This window comes from Diabrotica undecimpunctata, chromosome 3 (genome assembly GCF_040954645.1).
Source record: "Diabrotica undecimpunctata isolate CICGRU chromosome 3, icDiaUnde3, whole genome shotgun sequence".
NCBI lineage: Eukaryota > Metazoa > Arthropoda > Insecta > Coleoptera > Chrysomelidae > Diabrotica > Diabrotica undecimpunctata.
Window position 1 is genome coordinate 91,789,467 of NC_092805.1, and position 22,377 is coordinate 91,811,843.

The following is a 22,377-nucleotide window of genomic DNA, read 5'->3' on the forward strand; positions in this document are numbered from 1 at the left end:
AAAAATATATATTGCATACAAATAAATACAAAACATATAAAGCATTTTTTAACCGCATCAACCCCTAGGGTTATTAGCAAGGTGATTTAGTTTTAATTTAGAAAAAGTTTTTTACACATAACAGTTTTGAAAAACACAAACATTTTGTGAAATCTTACAGTTTGTTACACAGTTTACAATTTTTGAGAAAGTTTATTGTTTTACTAATGTCTTCTCTTATAGCTTCTTTCAAATTGTGTTGTATTTTCGTTGTCAATCTTGCTGTTGAGTACACTGGGAAGTCTATCATTATATGTTTCACTGAAATTGGTACTTGACAATTGTGGCAAACAAACGACAGTTGTTTTGAGTTGTATGGACCTCTATAACAAGAACCTGTTAAATATGTTTCCTGCAGTCGATTTTTTGGACTTAATTAGTTATTCAAATTAATGTCAAAAAACGGTAAAATTTCACTTCTTGGTTTATCAGTCAAAACTGAATCTTTTGAAATAAATTTAAAAGTAATAAACATATAAGTCATATAAAAATATTCATAATGGCGTTTTTTAAATGTTTATACTATTTGTTGCTTAGAAAGTTGCAAAATAATTCGTTTTTTTATAATTGTTAAAAGTATTTTAAAAATGAATTTCAAACCTTCATATTACACGGAATGTTTGGTCTTGAATGGACCGGATTTATCGACCACGTGGCCTTCTCATTGGTCATTTAGGTCACGTGGGCGATAAACCTGGTAAATTAGATAGAAATGCAGCTACTGCTTTGCTTCAGTTCTCTCTGTCCCACTGTGGGAACGGGCTGGTATTGCAAGGATCAGTATATCTAGTATTAGATGTCTATGTAAATACCGATAGACATATAATACTAATATATTGACTGCTGCCATATAGTCGCGTTCCCCTAGTGCGACAGAAAACTGACGCAAAGCAGTCCCTGCATCTCTTTCTAATGGGCGGGTTTATTGACCACGTGACCTTCTCATTGGTAATTTAGGTTATGTGGTCGACAAACTTGGCAAATTAAAAAGAGATGCAGGGACTGCTTTGCGTAAGTTTTCTATGTCGACCTGGGGGAACGGGCATGTATTGCAGCTATCACTCTATTTTAGCCTTCAGCTGTTATTTTTCGTGATGGATGGCAGATCTCAGCATCATCGAAAGGTTCGCTCAACTGACTGGTGCCATGCTGTCACATTTTAATTTTTAATGAGCTGGGAGGCCACTTGATTTGCTGAGACATTTAGAAAACTGTTAGTTCTGAGAGTAGGGTCTTAGATAAGATTATTTAACAGTTTCCAAGCAGATCCACTATTCTGTGTTATGTTCTTCTTGTTGTTTTCCAGGATATTGCACAATTTTGATCTTCGTTCGTCTAAGATACCAGCAAGTAATATTTCACCAGTTTGGTAAGTATAATCATTGAAAGTGTTTGAATTATACAGCTTTTGATAGCAGTTGAATAATAGTACAGAGTCTGGAGTTAGTCCTTGAACATAGTGACTTCGGCATTCTTAATAAATATTTCTTCTGGAAATAGTTCTTACGATCTTGATAAATCTATTGTAGTTTTCAAACGTTGGACGAATTTTACTAATTTTGTTATCAATGTCTTAGACGAATTTTTCCAAACTTGCTTTTTTGGAATTAAATCTCCTTTTAAATGGTGTTTCTTGCGGTTTTATTCCATCGTTTAAAGTGCACATGGCACTGAGTGCCACGAATTACATCCTCTATTCCATCTAGCACTGTTACAGATTACAACTAGGCCTGCTCTAGGCCTGACACAATGCGACCTTTACAGATCTACTGTACTTTCCTTTGTCACTTAAAGCTCCTCATTTAGCCGTATTTTCTTAATGACCCCCATGAGCCTTGACAAGGTCCTCTCTTATAGATTGACGCTTTTGGCTTTCTCTTTCCGAGTTTTACATACTGCAACCTTGTGAGGCCTTCACACTGACATAAGACGTGCAGGTTTCCCCATTTTGTAGACAGAACCTACATTTATCCTCTTCCGTCAAGCCCATACGACTAAAATGCTAATTGAGCCTAGATTACCTATAGTCAACAGCCTCCCTATCACCCTGACAGTCTTTCGATTCTGGGTCAGTAAGTCATATTAAGAGTCCCTTAATGAACTCTTTCTGTCTTTTTCCTGATGCATTTCTCCACCATTTCAAAGACTTTTCTTACACCCTTTATTAATCGCTGCTCTTTTGTGTGTATTTGCAACCCCAAAGCGTGACTTTGGACCAATTATTGGTGCACATGCGCCTTCTCGGTCTGTTTGTGTCTTCTCTGTGCCTATGTAGCCTTTATGTCGTGCAATGTAGGCTAGTATCAAACTATTCCTACTAGCACTGTTAAAAGAAGATGGAAGTTTTATACCGTGTATCAGTTGTAGTCATCCTCGATCTGCCCACAGCTTTTATTAGATTGTTGTCAGGTTCCGCGAAAGTTAAATCTTCCCCAGGAGGCTTGTATGCAGAGGTCATAGAGAACTTTGATATGCAGCCAATGAAAATGTCTACGTCGTTTCGTTTAGTGAGAGCAGATGATGATATGTTCAGACCAGGCCGGGCAAAGACACCACTTCCGTATTTTACTTCCAACAATAAATTCCATTCCAGATACACTAAATTTGGGGCAAACCAACCTTCTTGGGGTTTTCTATATTAAAAACACGCCATATTTGTATTTGGTACATATGTTAGATAATAAAACTTCTTTATCTCTAAAAATTCCCTCAACTTTAATCGAGATCGTCAAAATGGTTGGTTCAGAAGAGAATAGTTTCGTTAGAACAATTTAAAGAGTGAGTCTAAAGGAAGAATGAAATCGAAACGAATGCAGGAGTTAATAATTTATAATTTGGAAAAAATCGATCGATCGAACTGATGAGTGACAAATTAGCCGATTAAATCGTTGCTGGGTGTATGCCCGGTTGCGTTGGCCCGATAAGGATCAGTCATACAGTAGTATTATCAATTTGTTTAGTAAGAATACTTTATAAAACTAACAAAAAGTTACCTTACCCAGATCTCCACCACTGCCAGCACTTGGCAACCTTCATATCGGTTTATCAATAATCGCCACGCCCGCATAGCTACGTCCAATACTCATAGAACTGGATAACACAATCCAGCAGTCCGTTTTTGGATTATACACTTCAACTGAATTTAAATTACTAGATCCATCATCACCACCCACCACATACAGAAGTCCATTCATCGCGACAACGCCAGCGTTGCGTCTGCACAGAGCCATATCTGTAACTGAGATCCATTTACACTTGGCTGGGTCATAGGCTTCGACGGACTTTCGAACTAATGGGCCGTCATGACCACCCACTGCATAGAGGATGCCGTCTAGAACACCTACAAACAAATATATAATTCTTAAATAAATCATTATTTTATGAAGAAAAATATACACACTGCATTATTGTGTTTATATGGGATTAAACCACAATTGATTGTAAGAAAATTACATTTTAATAACCTATAATTAGTTATTAATTGGCGCTTGTGTATGTACCGTCAGGATGATATCAAATTCTAATTTTTTTGTGTGTTTATGTATTGTGTTTATATATAGTGTATATATAGTATATAGAGAGATAGAACATCTCTCCCCCCAAGAAACTTCCTCGCTAATTGTCAGACAGTTACAATATTAACCGAAAATCACCCATCATCAGCAATACAGGATAGTTTGATCTATGTATCACGAATCATTAACTAATAATTCTTGTACCGGCATGTAAGTAGTATTTTGTTTGTTACTAATTTATTACAATTCAATAGATTATCTCTTACCAATTTGTGGGTTTTACTTTGTCTGCTTAATCAATGTTATGCATATTATGAAACACAGACATGTAATATTGGCATAGTTACTGTAACTTTTTTGATCTTTATCTTTATAAGACAGCACCCTAATATCTTCTTCTTTGTGTGCCGTGCTTGTATTCAAGCGTTGGCTATCGTCATATTGACAAGCTGATGAAATGATTCTCGGTCGGCAGCTAGATGAAACAGTTCCTCGACCGTTCGACCTGTCCATTGTCTAATGTTACGCAGCCAGGACAGTTGTTTTCTTCCGACCCAACGTTTTCCTTCGATTTTGCCCTGAATGATTAACCGGAGTAAGCGATATTTAGGTCCTCTCATTATATGACCGAAGTATTGGACCTTTCTCATTTTGATGATGTTGATCAATTCTCGCTCCTTGTGCACGGTCTCTAGCACGCGTTCGTTAGATATGTGTGCTGTACACGGGATTCTGAGCATGCGACGGTAACACCATAACTCAAACGCTTCTAATTTGTTAAGATTTTTTATTTTTGTTGTCCAGGTTTCACATCCATAGAACAAAGTGGACCAGACGTAGCACTTCAATACTCTTAGACGTGTTGTCAACGACAGACTTCTACTGCATAATACAGAACGCCAGTTAATAAAGTTTTTCCGTGCGAGTTCTATTCTGGTCGAAATTTCCTCGTCACTTTCAACCCTGGAGTCAATCCAGCTACCCAGATATCTAAAGTGTTCCACCCTTTCCAGGATTTTGTTATCTAATCTTAGTACTGAGTCTTCGATATTAATTTTTCCGACCACCATCCATTTTGTTTTTTTTTGCGTTGATTGTTAAGCCCTTTTCAGTGCATTCGTTGTTTACAGCATTCAACAGGGTTTGAAGATTTTCTAGACTCTCTGCCATTATTGCGGTGTCATCGGCGTATCTGATGTTGTTAATAATTTCACCACCGATCTTAACACCTTCGCGGCGATTATTTAACGCTATTTCAAAAACTGGTTCAGTGTAGGCATTAAACAACATCGGTGACATAACACATCCCTGTCTGACACCACGCTTAATAGAAACTTTAGCTGAAATCTCTTGGTCCGCCTTAACACAAGCGGTCTGATTGTAGTAAAGATTTTTAAGCAATCTAATGTCATACGTGTCCAGACCAACTGAGTCTCAGCATTGAAATAATAATGTATGTGGTACTCTATCAAAGGCTTTTTCGAAATCTATAAAACATACGTAAATATTTTTCCTAAACTCAATGCTTCTTTGTAAGAGTATTCGCATGCAAAAAAGAGCTTCGTGAGTACCCATACCGTTCCGGAAACCAAACTGCTCATCACCAGTTATCTCCTCACAAAGTTTATATATGCGACAATGCAATATTTTCATAAAAATTTTGAGCGTGTGACTCATTAAACTGATAAGTCGATAGTCGCTACACTGTCTGGCATTCTTTTTCTTGGGAATAGTTTCCCCTTGAATCCCGATGGTTTCAAGGGGAACTTAGGTTTACGCTAATTGTATCTAAAAAAGCGAGCGCGCTAGTATCGCTCACATGTTTTTTTAACTACCCCCGTCTTTCTTAGGGACTATATTGAAACAATTACCAAAACCAGACATTCAAGTTCAAACTTTCAAGCTTAATACACACACATATACCCTTTTTATTTTCTTTCCATCGCTGTTAATTTTAAGTTAATTTATGGTCAATAAAAAACGTTTAAATTCAAAAATATTTACGAGTGTGTAGTGATTTAGATAAAACCCCATCTATTCTATCACATCTAGTGCTAAAAAACATAACAACATCTTGCTCCCAATTTGCATTTCTTGTTTCCAGTTCTATTCAAGTTCCTTTAAGCATTCAATTTGATTGGGCCCCTTATCATCGATAACAGTATTTTAGTGAGAAATTTTGTAAAAGTTTCTTGTGTCTAATGTTCAGTTTACATAACGATCTTTATCATCCTAGACAAGCTACTGTTCGATTTTCCAATCCTAAAAAATGTGACAGAAGTGGAGTTACACAACACAATGTCAAAAACATTTTTTACGATGTCACAATTGTGATATTTCTTTCTTTGAAAGTCTCCTGTAATTTTCGGTACGCCATTTACAGCAGTAAATGAAAAAAAAAATCACGTACAAAATATACATATCATTAATATAGTAACAACTTTTTCAGGATCATATTTTTATTTACTCTCTTACCTACGCCAGCCCCACTTCTTCTACAGCACATATCAGGTACCATAGTCCAAGTGTCAGTCTCTGGGGTATAGCATTCAACGGAACTTAAGCACTGTCTAGAAGCGCCGTCGTAACCACCGACGGCGTATAGTTGGCCATAAAGAACACCTACACCTACGCTGCTACGACGAGTCGACATCGAAGATATTATGCGCCATTTGCCTAAAAACAAAATAATACTAAATGTTGACCAAGTATATTGCACATGGTTTAAGAAAATGAGAAAAACTTGTATTGTGAACTGAACTTTTCTAAAACGGTATGGAAATTTAAGCAACCAGGGAAAAAAGTCATACAGCCCCTTCACATAAAGATATCTTGGGCATGTTCATTGTATCGCTATAATCCGAACTGAGCCTATGATGACGCGGCACATCTGGAGACCCAGTCACTCCGAGCCACCCTATATTCACTGAGATCAGCACAGGCTCAGCGTCAGAGCCGTAGTAAAACTGATGTTGCACTAATCCAGAGAAGCAAGCCAAATTCTTCGTATCAATAACTGATGGTCCATGGTACTTAACAAATCAAACATTACACGAAGATTTAAAAATTCGTTATGTTAAGGACATCATCAAGGAAAAAAGTGTCAAATATCACGACCAACTACTGTTCCGTACAAACGCATTACTACAACGATTACTAGAACCACACAAGATAGATATTCAAATGAACTATAACTGTACTTAAAGAGTGTAATAAATCATGGGGAAACAAAAATACAAATACCTAGTTGTATGCGAAATAATATAAATATATAACAACATATCTATGCTATTTTCTGGGATATTTTCCCTTTGAAGAAAGTATGGCGTATAACTTCTGTTATATGCCAGATGCCAAATATTTAACAGATGCTGCTAAACAACTAAATAAAGAAAAATTTAAGACACTCAATATACAGTATAATCATTGATTAAAAACTATACATTGTATAGTAGTTTTTAATCAATGGTATAATAGAGATATATTTATTTAATTTAAATCACATTTCTAAATGTTTTAAATCTTAGGTAATAAGTTCCTACTACTAAAAAAGTTCAGCTAGATATTTAGTTTATAATTTAATTTAAAATTTTCCACGTTTATTAGTGATTTTGCAACATAGATAATATTTAAATATCCAATAATAGCTTCTCAAATCGATACTCTGTTGGAAGATAAAGTGCATACAATATAAAACATATCAGTAAACAACAATATCACACAATATTTCGAATATTAACTATTAGAAAAATTGAATTTCTGATCTGCATTGGTACTAGAAATAGTCATTATTAGTGTTTATTAATTATGTATATACATACATATTTATCACACAACTATTACGAAGATGAAATATTTGTAAGTAAAAATTAATCAATTTACACGAATTATTTATGATGCAACCTCTACAAAGCATTTAGAATCAAGTAATTACAATCTGGATTTTTAATAAAGATATACCTGTTTGTGGATCAAACATTTCGGCGCTATTCAACCCTGTAGAACCGTCAAATCCTCCCACAGCATAGATGCAGTTATTGAGTACAGACACACCAAGGGTGGATCTCCTAGCTTCCATGCTCTCGCAACTTGTCCATACGTCCAGTGCAGGATCATATACGTCCACTGTTTTCACCCTAAGAGAACCGTTAAAGCCACCGACGGCGTACACTTTGCCGCCCAAAACAGCTAAACCAGCTCTACATCGACGAGTGGGCATCTCAGCTACTTGGTACCATCTTTCCTCTTTGAAGTCGTAACTCTCAACGCTGCGGATTGCTTTGGGAGCTTGGCCGCCGACTACTAACAGGACCTTCGGTAGACCTAATGGTAATAAAACAACAATTGTATTCTGTTCACACTAACTACATAGTTTTTTAGTTTTATATTTTAAAAATAAAAAAATTAGAATATTGCAAATAGTGTACCATATATTATATATTTTTTGGTCTGCTATAGCCTTATGTTCTTGCATATTATCAGTAAAAATACAAATGATCAACAACCATAATTTGGCGACAAATGCTATTTATCATAAAAAAGTGATTAAACTTTTTTTGATTTTGAGAGGGTATTCTAAACTCCACGTTTGGAATACCAAATGCATGCAAAACGCATGGATATCCATGAGATCCGAATACAATAGAAATGGGTTTCTACAATAATTGTTATTGGCAAACATTATTGGTGAATCTTTGGATCAGGTGAATGATTAGCGATATCTTTAAAGTAAGCATTTTTGTAATTTTTGTCAAATGCTTGAAATGTATATGAAATGAATGTATATTTCTTCTTATGCGTTTCGTCTGCGTTTATAGATTTTGTAAACGTTCCTAATTTGAATATATCATGGTCCCACCCTCCGTTCATGTATAAGCCCGTAGATCGTTGACCTTCCAATTCCGTTAACTTATCTTTTAACATAATAATATATCCACCGTATAATCTACACTTTTTGTAACATCTTGGCTTTGAATTGCCCTAACTATATTCACAAGAATTATGTTTTCGTTTATAAATAAAGCACATTTAGTTGTACGTTTAACACTACAAAATAATTGTTATTTACTATTATTTACAACGTTTCCTCGGCGAAAAGAAAGTCTAGCTTATTTTTAAGAAATGTTCTCGGGTGGGGTGCTTGGTAGAGTGATAATTAGATAATAGGCCTTTTCGTCAAAATTTTTTTGTGCGAATGCGTCAGTATCAGCAATTTTTTAGTAACTTTTTTGCAAACAAGCATGTTAAAGTAACAAATTTATGAGTCACAAACTGAAGATGACGGTGATTGGCAAGGCAAAACCCTAGATCTTTTAAGCGCCTTAGACCAGAAAAACTACCTGTTAATTACTTAAATCAAAGGAAAGGGTGGATAGATAAAAAAATATTACAAGAGTAATTCGAAGTCAAATTTGTTGATTGACAACGCCCCCTCACATTCGGAAACGCATATGTGTCTGCTGACGGAATATTTGCCAAATTTTGCCCCAAACACGATTGCGTTAGTTCAACCTATGAACCAAGACGTCATTGCGTCTATGAAGAGAAACTACAGAACAACGTTACTTCGCTCAAAAATTGAAAAAGGATATAACTTGAAAGAGTTTTGGAAGTAATTCACTATTCTCGACTCTATTTACGAAATCGCATCTGCGTGGGAGTCTGTAAAGCCTTCAACAATTGTAAAGTCATGGTGAAAACGGTTACCAAACATCGAAAATTGTGTCGAACTAGGAGTTGGGGAAAATGAAAATGAACTACCTGTCCTTACAAGTTGAATAAACTCAGTTCCTGGGGGAGAGAATGTGGACGCAGCAAACCTGCAAGAGTGGTTAGACTACGGCGCTACCCGACCACGTGAATAAACTTCTAGAATACCTAGAGGACCAGAACGACGCGCTACTCGCTGAAAAATTGATGTTGCGTAAAGTGCAATGTAGAATAAATAAAATCGTTTTCCACTCAAAGATGCAGAAACAAGTGACAGACTGCTTTCAAAAAGTGTAAAGATGTAAAGTACACATTAAAAATTCTAAATTAAAGCTTTAGATAAAACTACATTTTTATTTTTTATGTATTTGAGTTCCAGTTACGGTTTATCCACTAAACCACAAAACCCCACGGATAAACGGGACTGTATATATATATATATATATATATATATATATATATATATATATACATATATATATATATATATATATATATATATATATATATATATATATATATATATGTAAATACTTTTTTCTTTTTGGGTGTGGTAGTCAATAAAAACAGAGCTTTGCTAAGGCGTACTATTTATTCTGAATCCAAGCTTTCGGTGGTTTTTTGCCACCTTTATCAAGGTCTACAAAGAAAATTACTATGTTGTAACAGTTTGAATGGTGCCAAAAAAGGCTATAAAAAACTATAAAAAACTTACCCGAATGTAAGATTCGTGGCAGAAACAACAACGTTAAATAACATGATATACTGAAGTTGCAATTATTTAACGTTGTTGTTTCTGCCACGAATCTTACATTCGGGTAAGTTTTTTATAGTTTTTTATAGCCTTTTTTGGCACCATTCAAACTGTTACAACATAGTAATTTTCTTTGTAGACCTTGATAAAGGTGGCAAAAAACCACCGAAAGCTTGGATTCAGAATAAATAGTACGCCTTAGCAAAGCTCTGTTTTTATTGACTACCACACCCAAAAAGAAAAAAGTATTTACATATATTTTTTCCAAACTAGTCAAAAAATTTTGGACTACTATTATATATATATATATATATATATATATATATATAAATATATATATATATATATATATATATATATATATATATATATATATATATATATATAAACGCGACATACAAAAATGGAACGAGAACTTAATAGAGCGAGTCATTGAAAACAACAAAGGCTTAAAATGTCTAAGACCCGCACTGGGAGTTCAAAAAATAATAATTCAATAATAATAACGCCAACAATAAGGTAGAGAAGGACAAATATAAAATAACAAATATTGTCGAAGACTTCTACACATCCTTGTACAGCTCGCAAGGCCAGCCTAATGAAACAACAAAGGAGAACGCCAAAAGAAAAATAAAAAACGTGGAATCAGAAGTATTACCAAATATAAAGGGATTCGAAATAGAAAGAGCTTTAAAAGAGCTAAAAAATAATAAAGCTCCAGGAAACGACGGTATAATTGCCGAGCTCTTGCTCGGCAAGCAACACATTACAAAACAAGCAAGACATTAACAATCCCTGTACTAACAGAGTTATTTAATAGATGTCTCCATAATAGCAAGATCCCTAAAGACTGGAACGAGAGTCTAGTAATACTCTTACACAAAAAAGGGGACACATGTGATCTACAGAATTATAGACCTATATCGTTGCTCAGTCAAGTATACAAACTATTTATGAGAATTATTAACAACCGGTTAACCTACAAAATGGACAATTACCAACCGGTTGAACAGGCTGGCTTCCGCAAAGGATATATTACATCAGACCATCTGCTGACAATAACAACATTGATAGAGAAGGCCAATGAATACCAACTACCCGTATTTCTTGCCTTCGTCGACTATGAAAAGGCGTTTGATAGTATCGAGATGTGGGCCATAGAACAAGCTATTAATAATTGTAGAATAGATTCGAGATATAGGCACTAATACATAATATATATATATGAAAATACAACTAGAATAGTACAACTATACGAAAATACAAATCCCATCCCCATTAAGAGAGGAGTGAGACAAGGAGACGTAATATCGCCAAAGCTTTTCAACCTAGCCCTAGAAGACGTCTTCAAAACTACAAATTGGTCAACCTATGGCATTAACGTTAATGGCAACAACTTAAACCACCTCAGATTCGCCGACGATATAGTGATTATAGCGAGCACATTCGAGGAACTGCAAATTATGATGGGGGAACTAGCAGCCAGCTCCCAATACGTCGGCCTAAAAATGAATATGAAAAAAACAAAAATAATGACAAACACAGATGACCCCAGACGTATAACTATAAATGGCAGTGAGATAGAACAAATCCAGGAATATATCTACCTAGGCCAAATCCTGAGACTTGACAAAGAGAACCAAAGTGCGGAAATTACTAGAAGAGCAAGATTAGCATGGGCAGAATTTGGAAAACTTAGTTGGATAGTTAAGAACCGCAAAATACCCCAATACTTGAGGAGCAAAGTGTTCAACCAATGCATTATTCCTATCATGACATATGGATGTCAAACCTGGACCCTAACCAAGGCAAACATGAATAAACTAGCCACAACAGAAAGAACAATGGAAAGAGCAATGTTAGGTATACGACTGCCAGATAAAAAGAGGAACGACTGGGTTAGATCCAAAACAAAAGTCGAGAACATAGCAACAAAAATTGCCAAACTTAAATGGAGCTTCGCGGGCCACACTGCTAGACAAAAAGATCAACGTTGGAATACTACAATACAACATTGGAGACCTTACGAAAGTAAACGACCAAGAGGAAGACCACAGATGAGATGGGTTGATGATATTAAAAGAATAGCCGAAACAAATTGGAAATATGTTGCTCAGGATAGAGACCGATGGAAAGAGTTGGGAGAGGCCTATGTCCAACATGGACGACAGAAGGCTAACAAGAAGAATATATATATATATATATATATATATATATATATATATATATATATATATATATGAATTCGTCAAACTTTAGGTGTATGAATTGTCTACGTCTTCAAACAATCGGGAAGATACAAACTCAAACACGGAAAGCCAGCGAATGTGTTCTATTTCCACTATTCTATTGTAATGCTGCAAAAAGCGCCACCCATTCTGGTAGCATTAAAAGCTCTTGCTGAAATTTGTAAATCTTTTACACACACACACATATATATACATATATATATATATATATATATATATATATATATATATATATATATATATATAAATATATATATATATATATATATATATATATATATATATATATATATATATATATATATATATATATATATATAGGGAGAGAGAGAGAGAGAGAGAGAGAGAGATAGAGAGAAAGAGCTTTCAGTCTAATTATAATAACATTTTTTCACGTAAATTATTTTTTGGCATTCCCTTCACTAATTTCGAAAATTAAAATGATTTGGCAGATGCTTCAATATTGTTTATAATTTGTTCCTTTCACATTTGGTTGCTGAAATGTAAAAATATAAAAACATATTGATGTTAGAGATTCTTCGTAGAGATCGTTCTTGGCCAGGTGGACTAATAGAACGTCGGATTTCAATACAAAGCGCAATCACGATTTTATCCCTTATGCCGTTTTGTATATTGAAAATGTCATACGAGATAAGGAAAAAAAGGAAATTTAGAGTTGGTGCCAACCAGGGTGCGTTTTTCTGAAAATAGAATTTTCCTAATTTTCCGCAACTTTTCGAAGGTAAAATGTTTCGTTTTCATGACCTGCCGTTATGCCTTTTTTTTGTAGGTTCCTTATCATGAGAACTAACAACCTTTCAAGTGGCATTACATATTGTTCTGAAGCTAAACATTACATGCTTAGGCAATAATTAACACCCTTATAACACCAGTAGGCTTTATGTCAAAATCTTTAAAAATAGAATCAATAATTTATCGATTCGTAAAAATGGCATAAGAGAGAAAAGAGAAAAATTTTTTTACAAAAGAAAGTTTTACGCAAATTTTCTCAATAAACCTCAAGTTTTCACACTTTTTAACCTCCTTGATTTCATCTTTCAGTACTCTCAAAGGTATAATGGATAAAATAGTTGTTCAACTTCGTAGGAAATCCGACGGTCTATAACTGGGTCCGACAGATAACAAGATGCAGATGGTAGCACTCATCACAGTTAATACTAGTCACAGTACCATTATGATTCGTTTAATGCAAAAGGGAAAGTTAACAATAGGTTCAACTTACAAGCGAAGCAGTAACATCTCCAGAAAATGCCAACCCCTAGTGTTGGCGAAACGGCGAGAACTAATCTCAGAAGACAACGGCCCAACAGCAAGAACAAACAGTTTAACAAGTTAGACGATGATGGCCGTGACCTAACATATTTTATCAGGTTTTGATAAGTTCAATAAATGTAAAAAGAACAAATGAAGCGTAAAAAAAGTTCTACTATAAATAATATGGAAGACATATTACAAAAATACATTTAAAGAGAATAGGGAAAATAAAGTACAACCAATCCAATTGAGACCTGACGAACTTAGTAGATTGCGATTTACGAAGTATATGCACAGGGAGAAGTATTCAATATAGTTAAAAAGTAATGCGAAATGTACTGGGTCTTAACACCATCTTGCTATAACAAGGTGGCAAATCGAAGTTATGTTGTTTTTTTAATGGAAATGTATGTTTATGTAATATTATTAAGAATTTGAATTCTTCTAATATTTTCTATCATGTTAATATAAGACTTTCCTATCTTATGCTGTGCTTTCAAAGTTATGGTCACTTTATGTAAAAATCGTAATGAATTTGTGTGTGAGTATGAATGAGTTATTCACTTACAGGCAAAATATTTTTAATGATTTAATTTAATGACCAAATTTTCGATTGTTTTTAGTTACTATACAGAGTAAATAATGAATTTTTTTGTTGTGAAATACAATATGGAATTTATTTCTGAACTTTAAAATAAAAAACTAAATGGCAAATAAGGGAAGTTATTCCTAACGTGATTCAATTTATGCGACAGTAAGGAACTAGTTATCGAGTTAAAAAAGTCCAATAATGTGTAGCCCGTACAAGTGGCACAAAATTGCGAACTTTTCAAACATTAGCCAAGAAACGAGAAGAATTGAAGATGGCGAACAAGAGGAATTTTCTTTACGAGGACATATTAACTATTATACCCAAGAAAAGCAAGTGCCAACTTTATTAATAATGAAACCAAGATTTCAAAAATGTTGCGATTTTGCGACCTATCATCTCCCTATCATCCGGATTTGGACTCTATTGAATTGGTTTGGGCTGCAATGAAATTGTGTGCTTTCAGACGACTTCAGCGATGGCTATAACCAGCGGCTTAGATCCAGCATTCAAAAAACCGTCTGAACGCATTTGTCTTCAAATTTTATTTCATGTTTGACGTTTCGATTTCAATATTTACATGAATAGTTCTATAAATATTCTCGTATAGTACAAGACTGTACTTCAATTATTACTTTGAAAATCCATTTTTTAGATCAATCAAATTTTTAGTTAAAAACTTGAATTATTATTTAAAAATATACCATTAACACAATTATTTCGAATAACTGTTACGGCTAACCATTTTTGAATAGGCTTATTCAACCCGAGGTTGCAGATTTGAACTTAAGTTTAGAAGAAGAGACTATTAAGAGTTGAAAGGCTTTTAAGTATTTAGGGTCAATGATTAGCCGAGATGGTACTTGTATGAAAGATATAGAAATGAAAATAGCACGAGGAAAACAAGCCACAAGAGCACTTCATGGAGTGATATGGAACAACACTCTAACCAAAGAAAACAAAAAGAGGATCTTTCAAAGCATAGTGATGAATATTACCCTATATGGAGCGGAAGTATGGCCAATGACAACAACAATACGAAATAAAATAAGAACAGTTGAACTGGACTTTATGAGAAGATGTCTACAAATCACAAGAGCGGATAGAATAAGAACGGAGGAAATATGGAACAGAATGGAAGTAAAATGCTCAATTACAAAAAAGTTGGAAAACAGAGCCCTGCAGTGGTACGGGCATGTACAAAGAATGCCAGAGCATAGGTGGCCGAAAAGAATATTAAACAGGGACCCGCCGGGAAGAATACGGAGAGGAAGACCTGCTACAAGATGGAAAACATACGTCGGAAATGCTATGATAGATAGAGACCTCAGAGAAGGTGACTGGGAGAATAGATTGCTGTGGAGGACGAAAACGGTGAACTCATAATGGGAAAAGCCGAAGAAGAAGAAGAGGCTTATTGCCATACCCACATACAGGTAGAAGTGGGTAAAATTTGACTCGCACAGTTATAATAGTCGACTTGTGTATGTATTTTAAAAATAATGGAAAAATGGCAAATCAAAATTAAAATATACGACAAATATCGAGGGAGCAAGATGTAACCTATGACAGTGTATAGAAAATATTAAAAAAAAATGCATTCCTTTTATCCTTTTACAACCAGTTAGACCAGGAATGGTATGGTGACAATTTTTAGCGAAGAATAACCTTTCGCAAAAAAACAAAGAAAAGTTAATAAACAAACTTCAAATGCGGCGATATTTCATAAAAATGGGTATATGTTCATCACAATCTATTGATTAGTAATTAACAAGACGAACAGTTTCTGAGACGACATATAAGAACAAATAGATTAGATCGATGTCCAGGTAGGTCGCCTGATCTAACTAAACTTGCCTTTTTTAACAGCAAAAAACGATATTAGGTTTGCCTTTCAAATTAAGATTAATGTTCTAATGGTTATAAATGTAAGAAGATCATTTGAAAACCGGTTAAAATGTCGAATGGGATGAAGGGAAATCACTTTGAAAAGTTTCCATAATTTTTTTTATTTCCTTTAAATTATTTAGTTGTACATATTTATTTAGCCAATATCGCCAATTACTTTTCTATTTAGTTTCATTACTATTAAGCAAAAAATCTTATCTTATTTTTATAAGTTTTGAATCTAAGCTTTGCTTATATTAGAACAATTAAAATATTAGAAACAATGAAAATTTGGAAAGCATGTACAACAAGCCAAGTATAATTAACGAGATAAAAACTCAAAGGCTCAGATGAGTAGTACATGTGTAAAGACTCATCAAACGGATATGGAAGGAGAATCAGTTGACAAGAAAAGGTCTAAGGCTTAAGGTCTAGACTTAAATGGAATGATACAATCTTAAATTATTTAAATGCGTTGTATGAATACAAAATAAAGACTTCCACCATCCTTTCAGAGCAAAGTTTGGAAAAGAGGATATAACCGACATATACCAAAGTATTATATGGCCCCATACCAAAAACTAAACATAAACCAATTAGTATAAACAACTTTCCAATTGTCAGACACAAGCTACCTCATTCAGAAGGAAATTTAATTACTAAAAAGACAAACTGAGAAAATTATGCAGAGATACTAGATTTTGAGCTGCTACGTCTTGAACCAAAATAAGGAAACAACGAAAAATTTATAAAATTAATAAAGAAGTGTCTAGGAAAGTTATCCCCAGTGAATGTAGACAAAAAATTTTTTTCCAAGGATGTCATTAAGTCCAAATAACTAATTAGAACTTACGAAATCCTCTATGTAGCTGACCCTTTCAGCAAAAAACGGTTGACTGCGGAGCGGCCCTACTCCAACATCTGAGTTAAGCCCAGAAAGTAAAAGTGGTTGATATATGCATTGAAAAAATAGAGCATCTAGGCCAAGAAGCAAAAAATTGATCTTGCAACTCTATAACACGTGCTGTAAAGCCTGTAAAATTCCAAAATCATGACGAAAATCTAAAATAATAGGTTTGTTAAAACCAGGAAAGAATCTAGAAAATCCCAGTAGCTATAGGCCTATTTCCCTGTTGTGCCAATTTTTCTAACTATACGAGAGACTTAATATCATGGCCAGGATAGAAACAAAAGTCGACAAGCACATCATCCCACAACAAGGAGGATTCAAACCCGGCAAATCTTGTACCGGTCAGGTCCTCGCACTGACAATACTGAACAGAACGTATTGAAGAAGGCTTCGAAGAAAAATTGATAACAGGGAATGCTTTCGTAGATGTGACAGCAGCCTATGACACAGTAAGGCACAAGACATTGCTCCACAAATTGTATGACACTCTCAATGACCACCGTCTAGGTAAAGTCATAAATTCTTTTCTACAAAATAGACATTTTTTTCGTTATACTGTAGGGTAGGTGGTGAGTTCAAAAGAATGGCCTCTACAGTGAAGGTTTTAGCACTAATAGCCAAGCACTTCCTCTGCTGACGATCTCGCAATCTCGAGGAAAAAGTTTTAAAGAAATAGAAGAGAAACTCGAAACAATGACTGCGTACTACCTGCCTGAGACCTAATCCTTCTAATGCCAAAGTCTGTGCGTTCCCCCTTGGCGCAAAAGAATCTAAACGAAAACTCCAAATTGCATGGAATGCTAATACATTAGAACATACAGACCAATCTAAATATCTTAAAGTAACTCTGGGCCGGTCCCTCACCTACAAACACTGCATAAAAAGGAGAGAGAAAGTAACAACTAGGAACAGTATACTCAGAAAGCTAACATGAAGTAGATGCGGTGCGGGTCCTGGCGTCTTAAGAACGACAGCACAGGCACTGTGTTTTTCAACTGCTGAGTATGCGTGCTCCGTTTGGAACAGATATGCTCACACCAAACAAGTTAATACTGCGCTAAACAAAACATGCAGGATAGTAACGTTATGCAAGAAGCCGACGCCATTCTCAAATCTATATAAACAGTGGGTTTTGTAGATCCCTAAACAAGCAGAAATGTAGCAGAGCACATAGAGAAAATTAAGCAAATCGCGAACGAGCGGTATGCTCTCTCTATACAGCGTACAAAGCTCGAATACCACGAAAGCGACTAAAATTCGGGAAAAGCTTACTTGGAACAGTGCAGAATGAACTGCTCGAATATTTTCCTCTTCCACAGGTTCAATGGATCGGCCAATCTTTAGACTTTTGTAATGTAAACAGCAAGGAAATAAAGAAGGAAAAATTAAGAGGTAATTAGCCTAGTAAAGAGTAATAATTATTTAAGTAATTATTATATATTCCAAATTAATAAAGAATAAATTCGATACAGTTTAACGCATACATTTCAAATTAAAAACAAAACAATTGACCCAGTTTAACACCAGCCTGAATGTTTAAAAAATTACGACACTTAGACCTTGTTGGAAATTAATACAAGGTACGAATTGTTAAACAAGTGAGAAGAATTGAGCTGACTAAGTAGTTTTACATAGCGTGATCCAGTTTAACACATGGAATAGATGGCATAATCAGCGAATACATAAAAAACAAGCAGAAGTTGGTCAAACGTTCAGTAATAGCGCGGCGCCTGAGAGGGCCCCACGCGAGGGCGTCAGTGGGAAGTGGTCACGCCAGACGCTCCACGCCATAGTGTGGAGATCGGACGATACGCAGACAGTGGACGCCTTAATTAACTCGACGGGATAGTGGACGCATAAGTGTCGGCAACTGGAGATTCGAAGGTTCGCAAATCTCAAATCCCTGTAGACTGGAGGCGTATTCCCTAGCTAGAGCCTAGATACGCGAAGGTAACTAAGTTCTATATACTTCGTCAGAAGTCAAAAAGAAGAGATTCGTCAAAAAAGATGAAACCCACGTAGCTCGATACTGGGTCTTAATTATATGAATAAAGTAAAGTAAGATTGGAGGGAGAGGCAAATTATACAGGCAGTAAAGACTCAGGAAGTGTTGTGAAGCTACAAAGATAATCACTTGCAAACAAAATTTTCTGGTAATAATTTGTTGGAAACTACGTAATCGGCCCGTATAAGCATTTTTTAGAACGTCTTATTAAGAAGCAGAAAATCTTCAGTTATTCTGTCCCATTATTAATGGAATACCCTATATACCTAGTCCCGTATTTAGTCATTTTTAGATAATCCTATATTACATTAGTTATATTATTTAGTTTTAGTTACTAACTTTATTAATTATATTGCATTTTTCTTCTCTAATTTCAATACAAATATAGACAGTCGCTGAAATTAAATTTGCTACACAGTCACATAAATTTTTAGAGACGTTAATACAACAGGTGACAAAAAATCTTTTATTTACTACATTGTTTCGCCTCTAATTTAATAATAATTTATAACTCTCAAATGCGCTGGATGAGCATCAATAGCTACTCGTGATTTATCCCTAGCATTGACTTATTTTTTGCTTATTTTTAGGTGCCAATACTGACCACTTTTAAATAAAATACTAGTCTGACGCCCACTGTTTGTATATTAATAAGAACATATAAATATACCTGCATTTTACGTACGCAAAAATTGTACTATGATAGTATTTTCTATTTAAAGATTAGTTCCCAGATACCAAAGCAAAAACACTTCATAAATATAAAAAGAGGTGTTTATTATAAATATAGACTAAATTATAAATACAATAACGGGTGACAATGTTCGATATTTTCAAAGGTTTTAAACAATTTATATCAATTGTTTGTTGGCTTTTAAAACCGTGTTAATTCTTTTTTTCTCAAATATTTTGGTGTTGGTGGATCTATAAATTTTAACAAACCGTGATATTCTTTTTTATCATATATATTATAATGGATGGAATTAATCGGTTGTTTCAATAATTCTAGGATTTTACTTTATTATATTATATATTTAATGTCCAATTATGTTATATTATTATAAGTTGTTATATGTTATATATGTTATATATATTGACAAAGATGGTGTCCGATCATCAGCGAGACTGAGACCAATATCTTCCGTTCTTCACAATGGCCTACAGATCTGCTGTTAACGAATCAACAGGCCAGACACCAGCCAGAGTCCTATTCGGACGCGAAATGCGACTACCTTGCGATCTAGAGTTTGGGTGTCGACCTGGAGAAGATGTAGCAGGTGAAGATTATGTGATCGAATTACGAAGAAGAATGGACGATGTACATGAGTGAGGAGATTTTTAAAGACACCGAAGTCCAGGTGTTAGTCTGTTGCAATCCGCATAGTTACTGGTGCGGAGAGAAAACCGTCCCTTGTCATTTTTATACAACTGGAAGTTGTAAACGAGGGTCCAGTTGCCGATACCAGCATACTGTTCCAGTTCCAGTTCCGACAAGGTTCCAGGAGGAACCATCTTTTAAGAGGGGGGCAATGTTACGATAAATAATGACGTGTCATATGACTCAAAACTGTAAACATGCTTTTCTAATAAGTATTTTTTAGTAGGTAATATCCAAGGGACCCCTACGCTAAACAGTTCCAGCCGTCGACCGAATTCTAGTAAATTCGGCGAAAGACCAGTCCTTGAGTGACGTTCTCGTCTATTCGATGGAATCCCGTTGTAATGGAGGTCATCGATCCTTCTAGATAATGGCATTATATATATATATATATATATATATATATATATATATATATATATATATGTATATATATATATATATATATATATATATATATATATATATATATGGGACATTTTATTTAGAGGAACAGATAGTTTTTGAACATCGCGTCGAGTTTTTAAAATGTATACGTGTATTATGTATACGTGTATTAGTAGTTATTTTAAAATTTCAATAACTGCTCGACGCAGGCGAATATCAACAACGCGTACTCGCTCGCTGTGTGCTTGTGATACTGCAAGGGCGAAAGTTATTTGTTCATTGCTTATTAACTCAATGAAAAAGAAAGTCTCTTCCATTTTTTTCAATAGCAAATTGTCGAAAAAGGTTCAAACTTTATATTTATGTGCAGCTTCTAGAGAAAAATGCAGCGTGGAAAAAGTAATGAGGACTAAAAGAAGAGTAAATCTTCGATTTGTCGGCATAAAAATTTTAATAACTTTTAAATTATAAACTTTTTATATATAATATACAGGATGTTTCAAAAAGGTATATCATAAATTAAATCACGCATTCCGGGGACAAAAATAAATTGATTGAATCCAACTTACCTTAGTGCAAAAGTGTACACAAAAAAAGTTACAGCCCTTTGAAGTTACAAAATAAAAATTGTTTTTTTTTGCATTATCTCCTAAACTACTTGACATTTTGTAATAAAAATGGACACGTTACTTTTTTGTTCTGAAAGCATTTTTCATATAAAAGAAACAACAAAATCTAAGCGCATAGAAAAATTTTAAGGGGGGTGTGCAGCCCTAAATCCCCTTAAACTTTTGAGTACGTCAAAATCAATTCATCAATACATCAAATAAATTTTGTGGCATTATTAGTTTAACACATTATTTTTAAAACTTTTTTGCCTCTTATCACTTTTTTCAAAAAACAGTTTTTATTGAGTTACTTCTCTTTTCATTAACCTTTAAAAAATTACGTGCAACTAAATAAATGGCTTAAATGAATTAACAAGTACAAAAAATGTCTATAACCTCTATATAAATATGATATTACAATAAATGTTCAAAATGACCCCCATTTCTTCAATACACATTCGGTATCGTTTTAATAAGGAAAACCGAATGCGCTGAAAAATCATATTCTTCTGACGAAATTGATTTGCAGCTTCAATTATTCTAACCCTCAATTGTTGTTAGTCCTCTATTGTTAAAGAATACACTTTCTCTTTCATAAACCCCCAAAAGCAAAAGTCCACGGGGTAAAGACCTGGACTTCTGGGTGGCCAAGAAATAGGTGCGTCACGACCCCTTCCAATCCACCGACCAGGATACTGCCTGCAAAGTATTCCTGGGCTTTATTACTATAATGCGGTGGAGCGTCATCTTGTAGAAACCACATATTTCGGCTTATTGCAATATTCACTTCTTCCAAATACTCGTAAATCGTTTGCCAAGAACTGCAAATTATCACCATTTAAATTGTTGGGAAGAAATACTGGGCCTATTATATTGTTATCCACAATTCCTGCCCAAACATTAACCTTGAAAGTTCTTTGGTGATGAGTCGTTTTTTTGGGGTGAGGATTTTCGTCGGCCCAAATGTGCTCCTTATGATGGTTTGTTATTCCATTTCTACTGAAGATAGCCTCGTCGGTAAACAAAATATTTCTAATAAAATTAACATTTCGAATGTTTTCCATTAACAACC

At 34.6% G+C, this 22,377-nt stretch overlaps 2 protein-coding genes across 2 annotated transcripts in view; both read right to left on the bottom strand.

The window, feature by feature from the left end:
• The window catches only part of BBS1 (Bardet-Biedl syndrome 1), a 72,098-nt gene that overhangs the window by 25,788 nt on the left and 23,933 nt on the right, over positions 1 to 22,377 (bottom strand). The gene's annotated exons all lie outside the window — the stretch shown is intronic.
• Positions 1 to 22,377, bottom strand: part of kel (kelch protein) — a 32,630-nt gene that overhangs the window by 150 nt on the left and 10,103 nt on the right. The window contains exons 4-6 of the mRNA XM_072526290.1: positions 7,515 to 7,877; positions 6,030 to 6,230; positions 3,038 to 3,379 (exon numbers count right to left, since the gene is read on the bottom strand). Coding sequence (XP_072382391.1) covers positions 3,072 to 3,379; positions 6,030 to 6,230; positions 7,515 to 7,877 — 872 coding nt within the window. The 3' untranslated portion in view covers positions 3,038 to 3,071. The remainder of the gene's footprint in view (positions 1 to 3,037; positions 3,380 to 6,029; positions 6,231 to 7,514; positions 7,878 to 22,377) is intronic.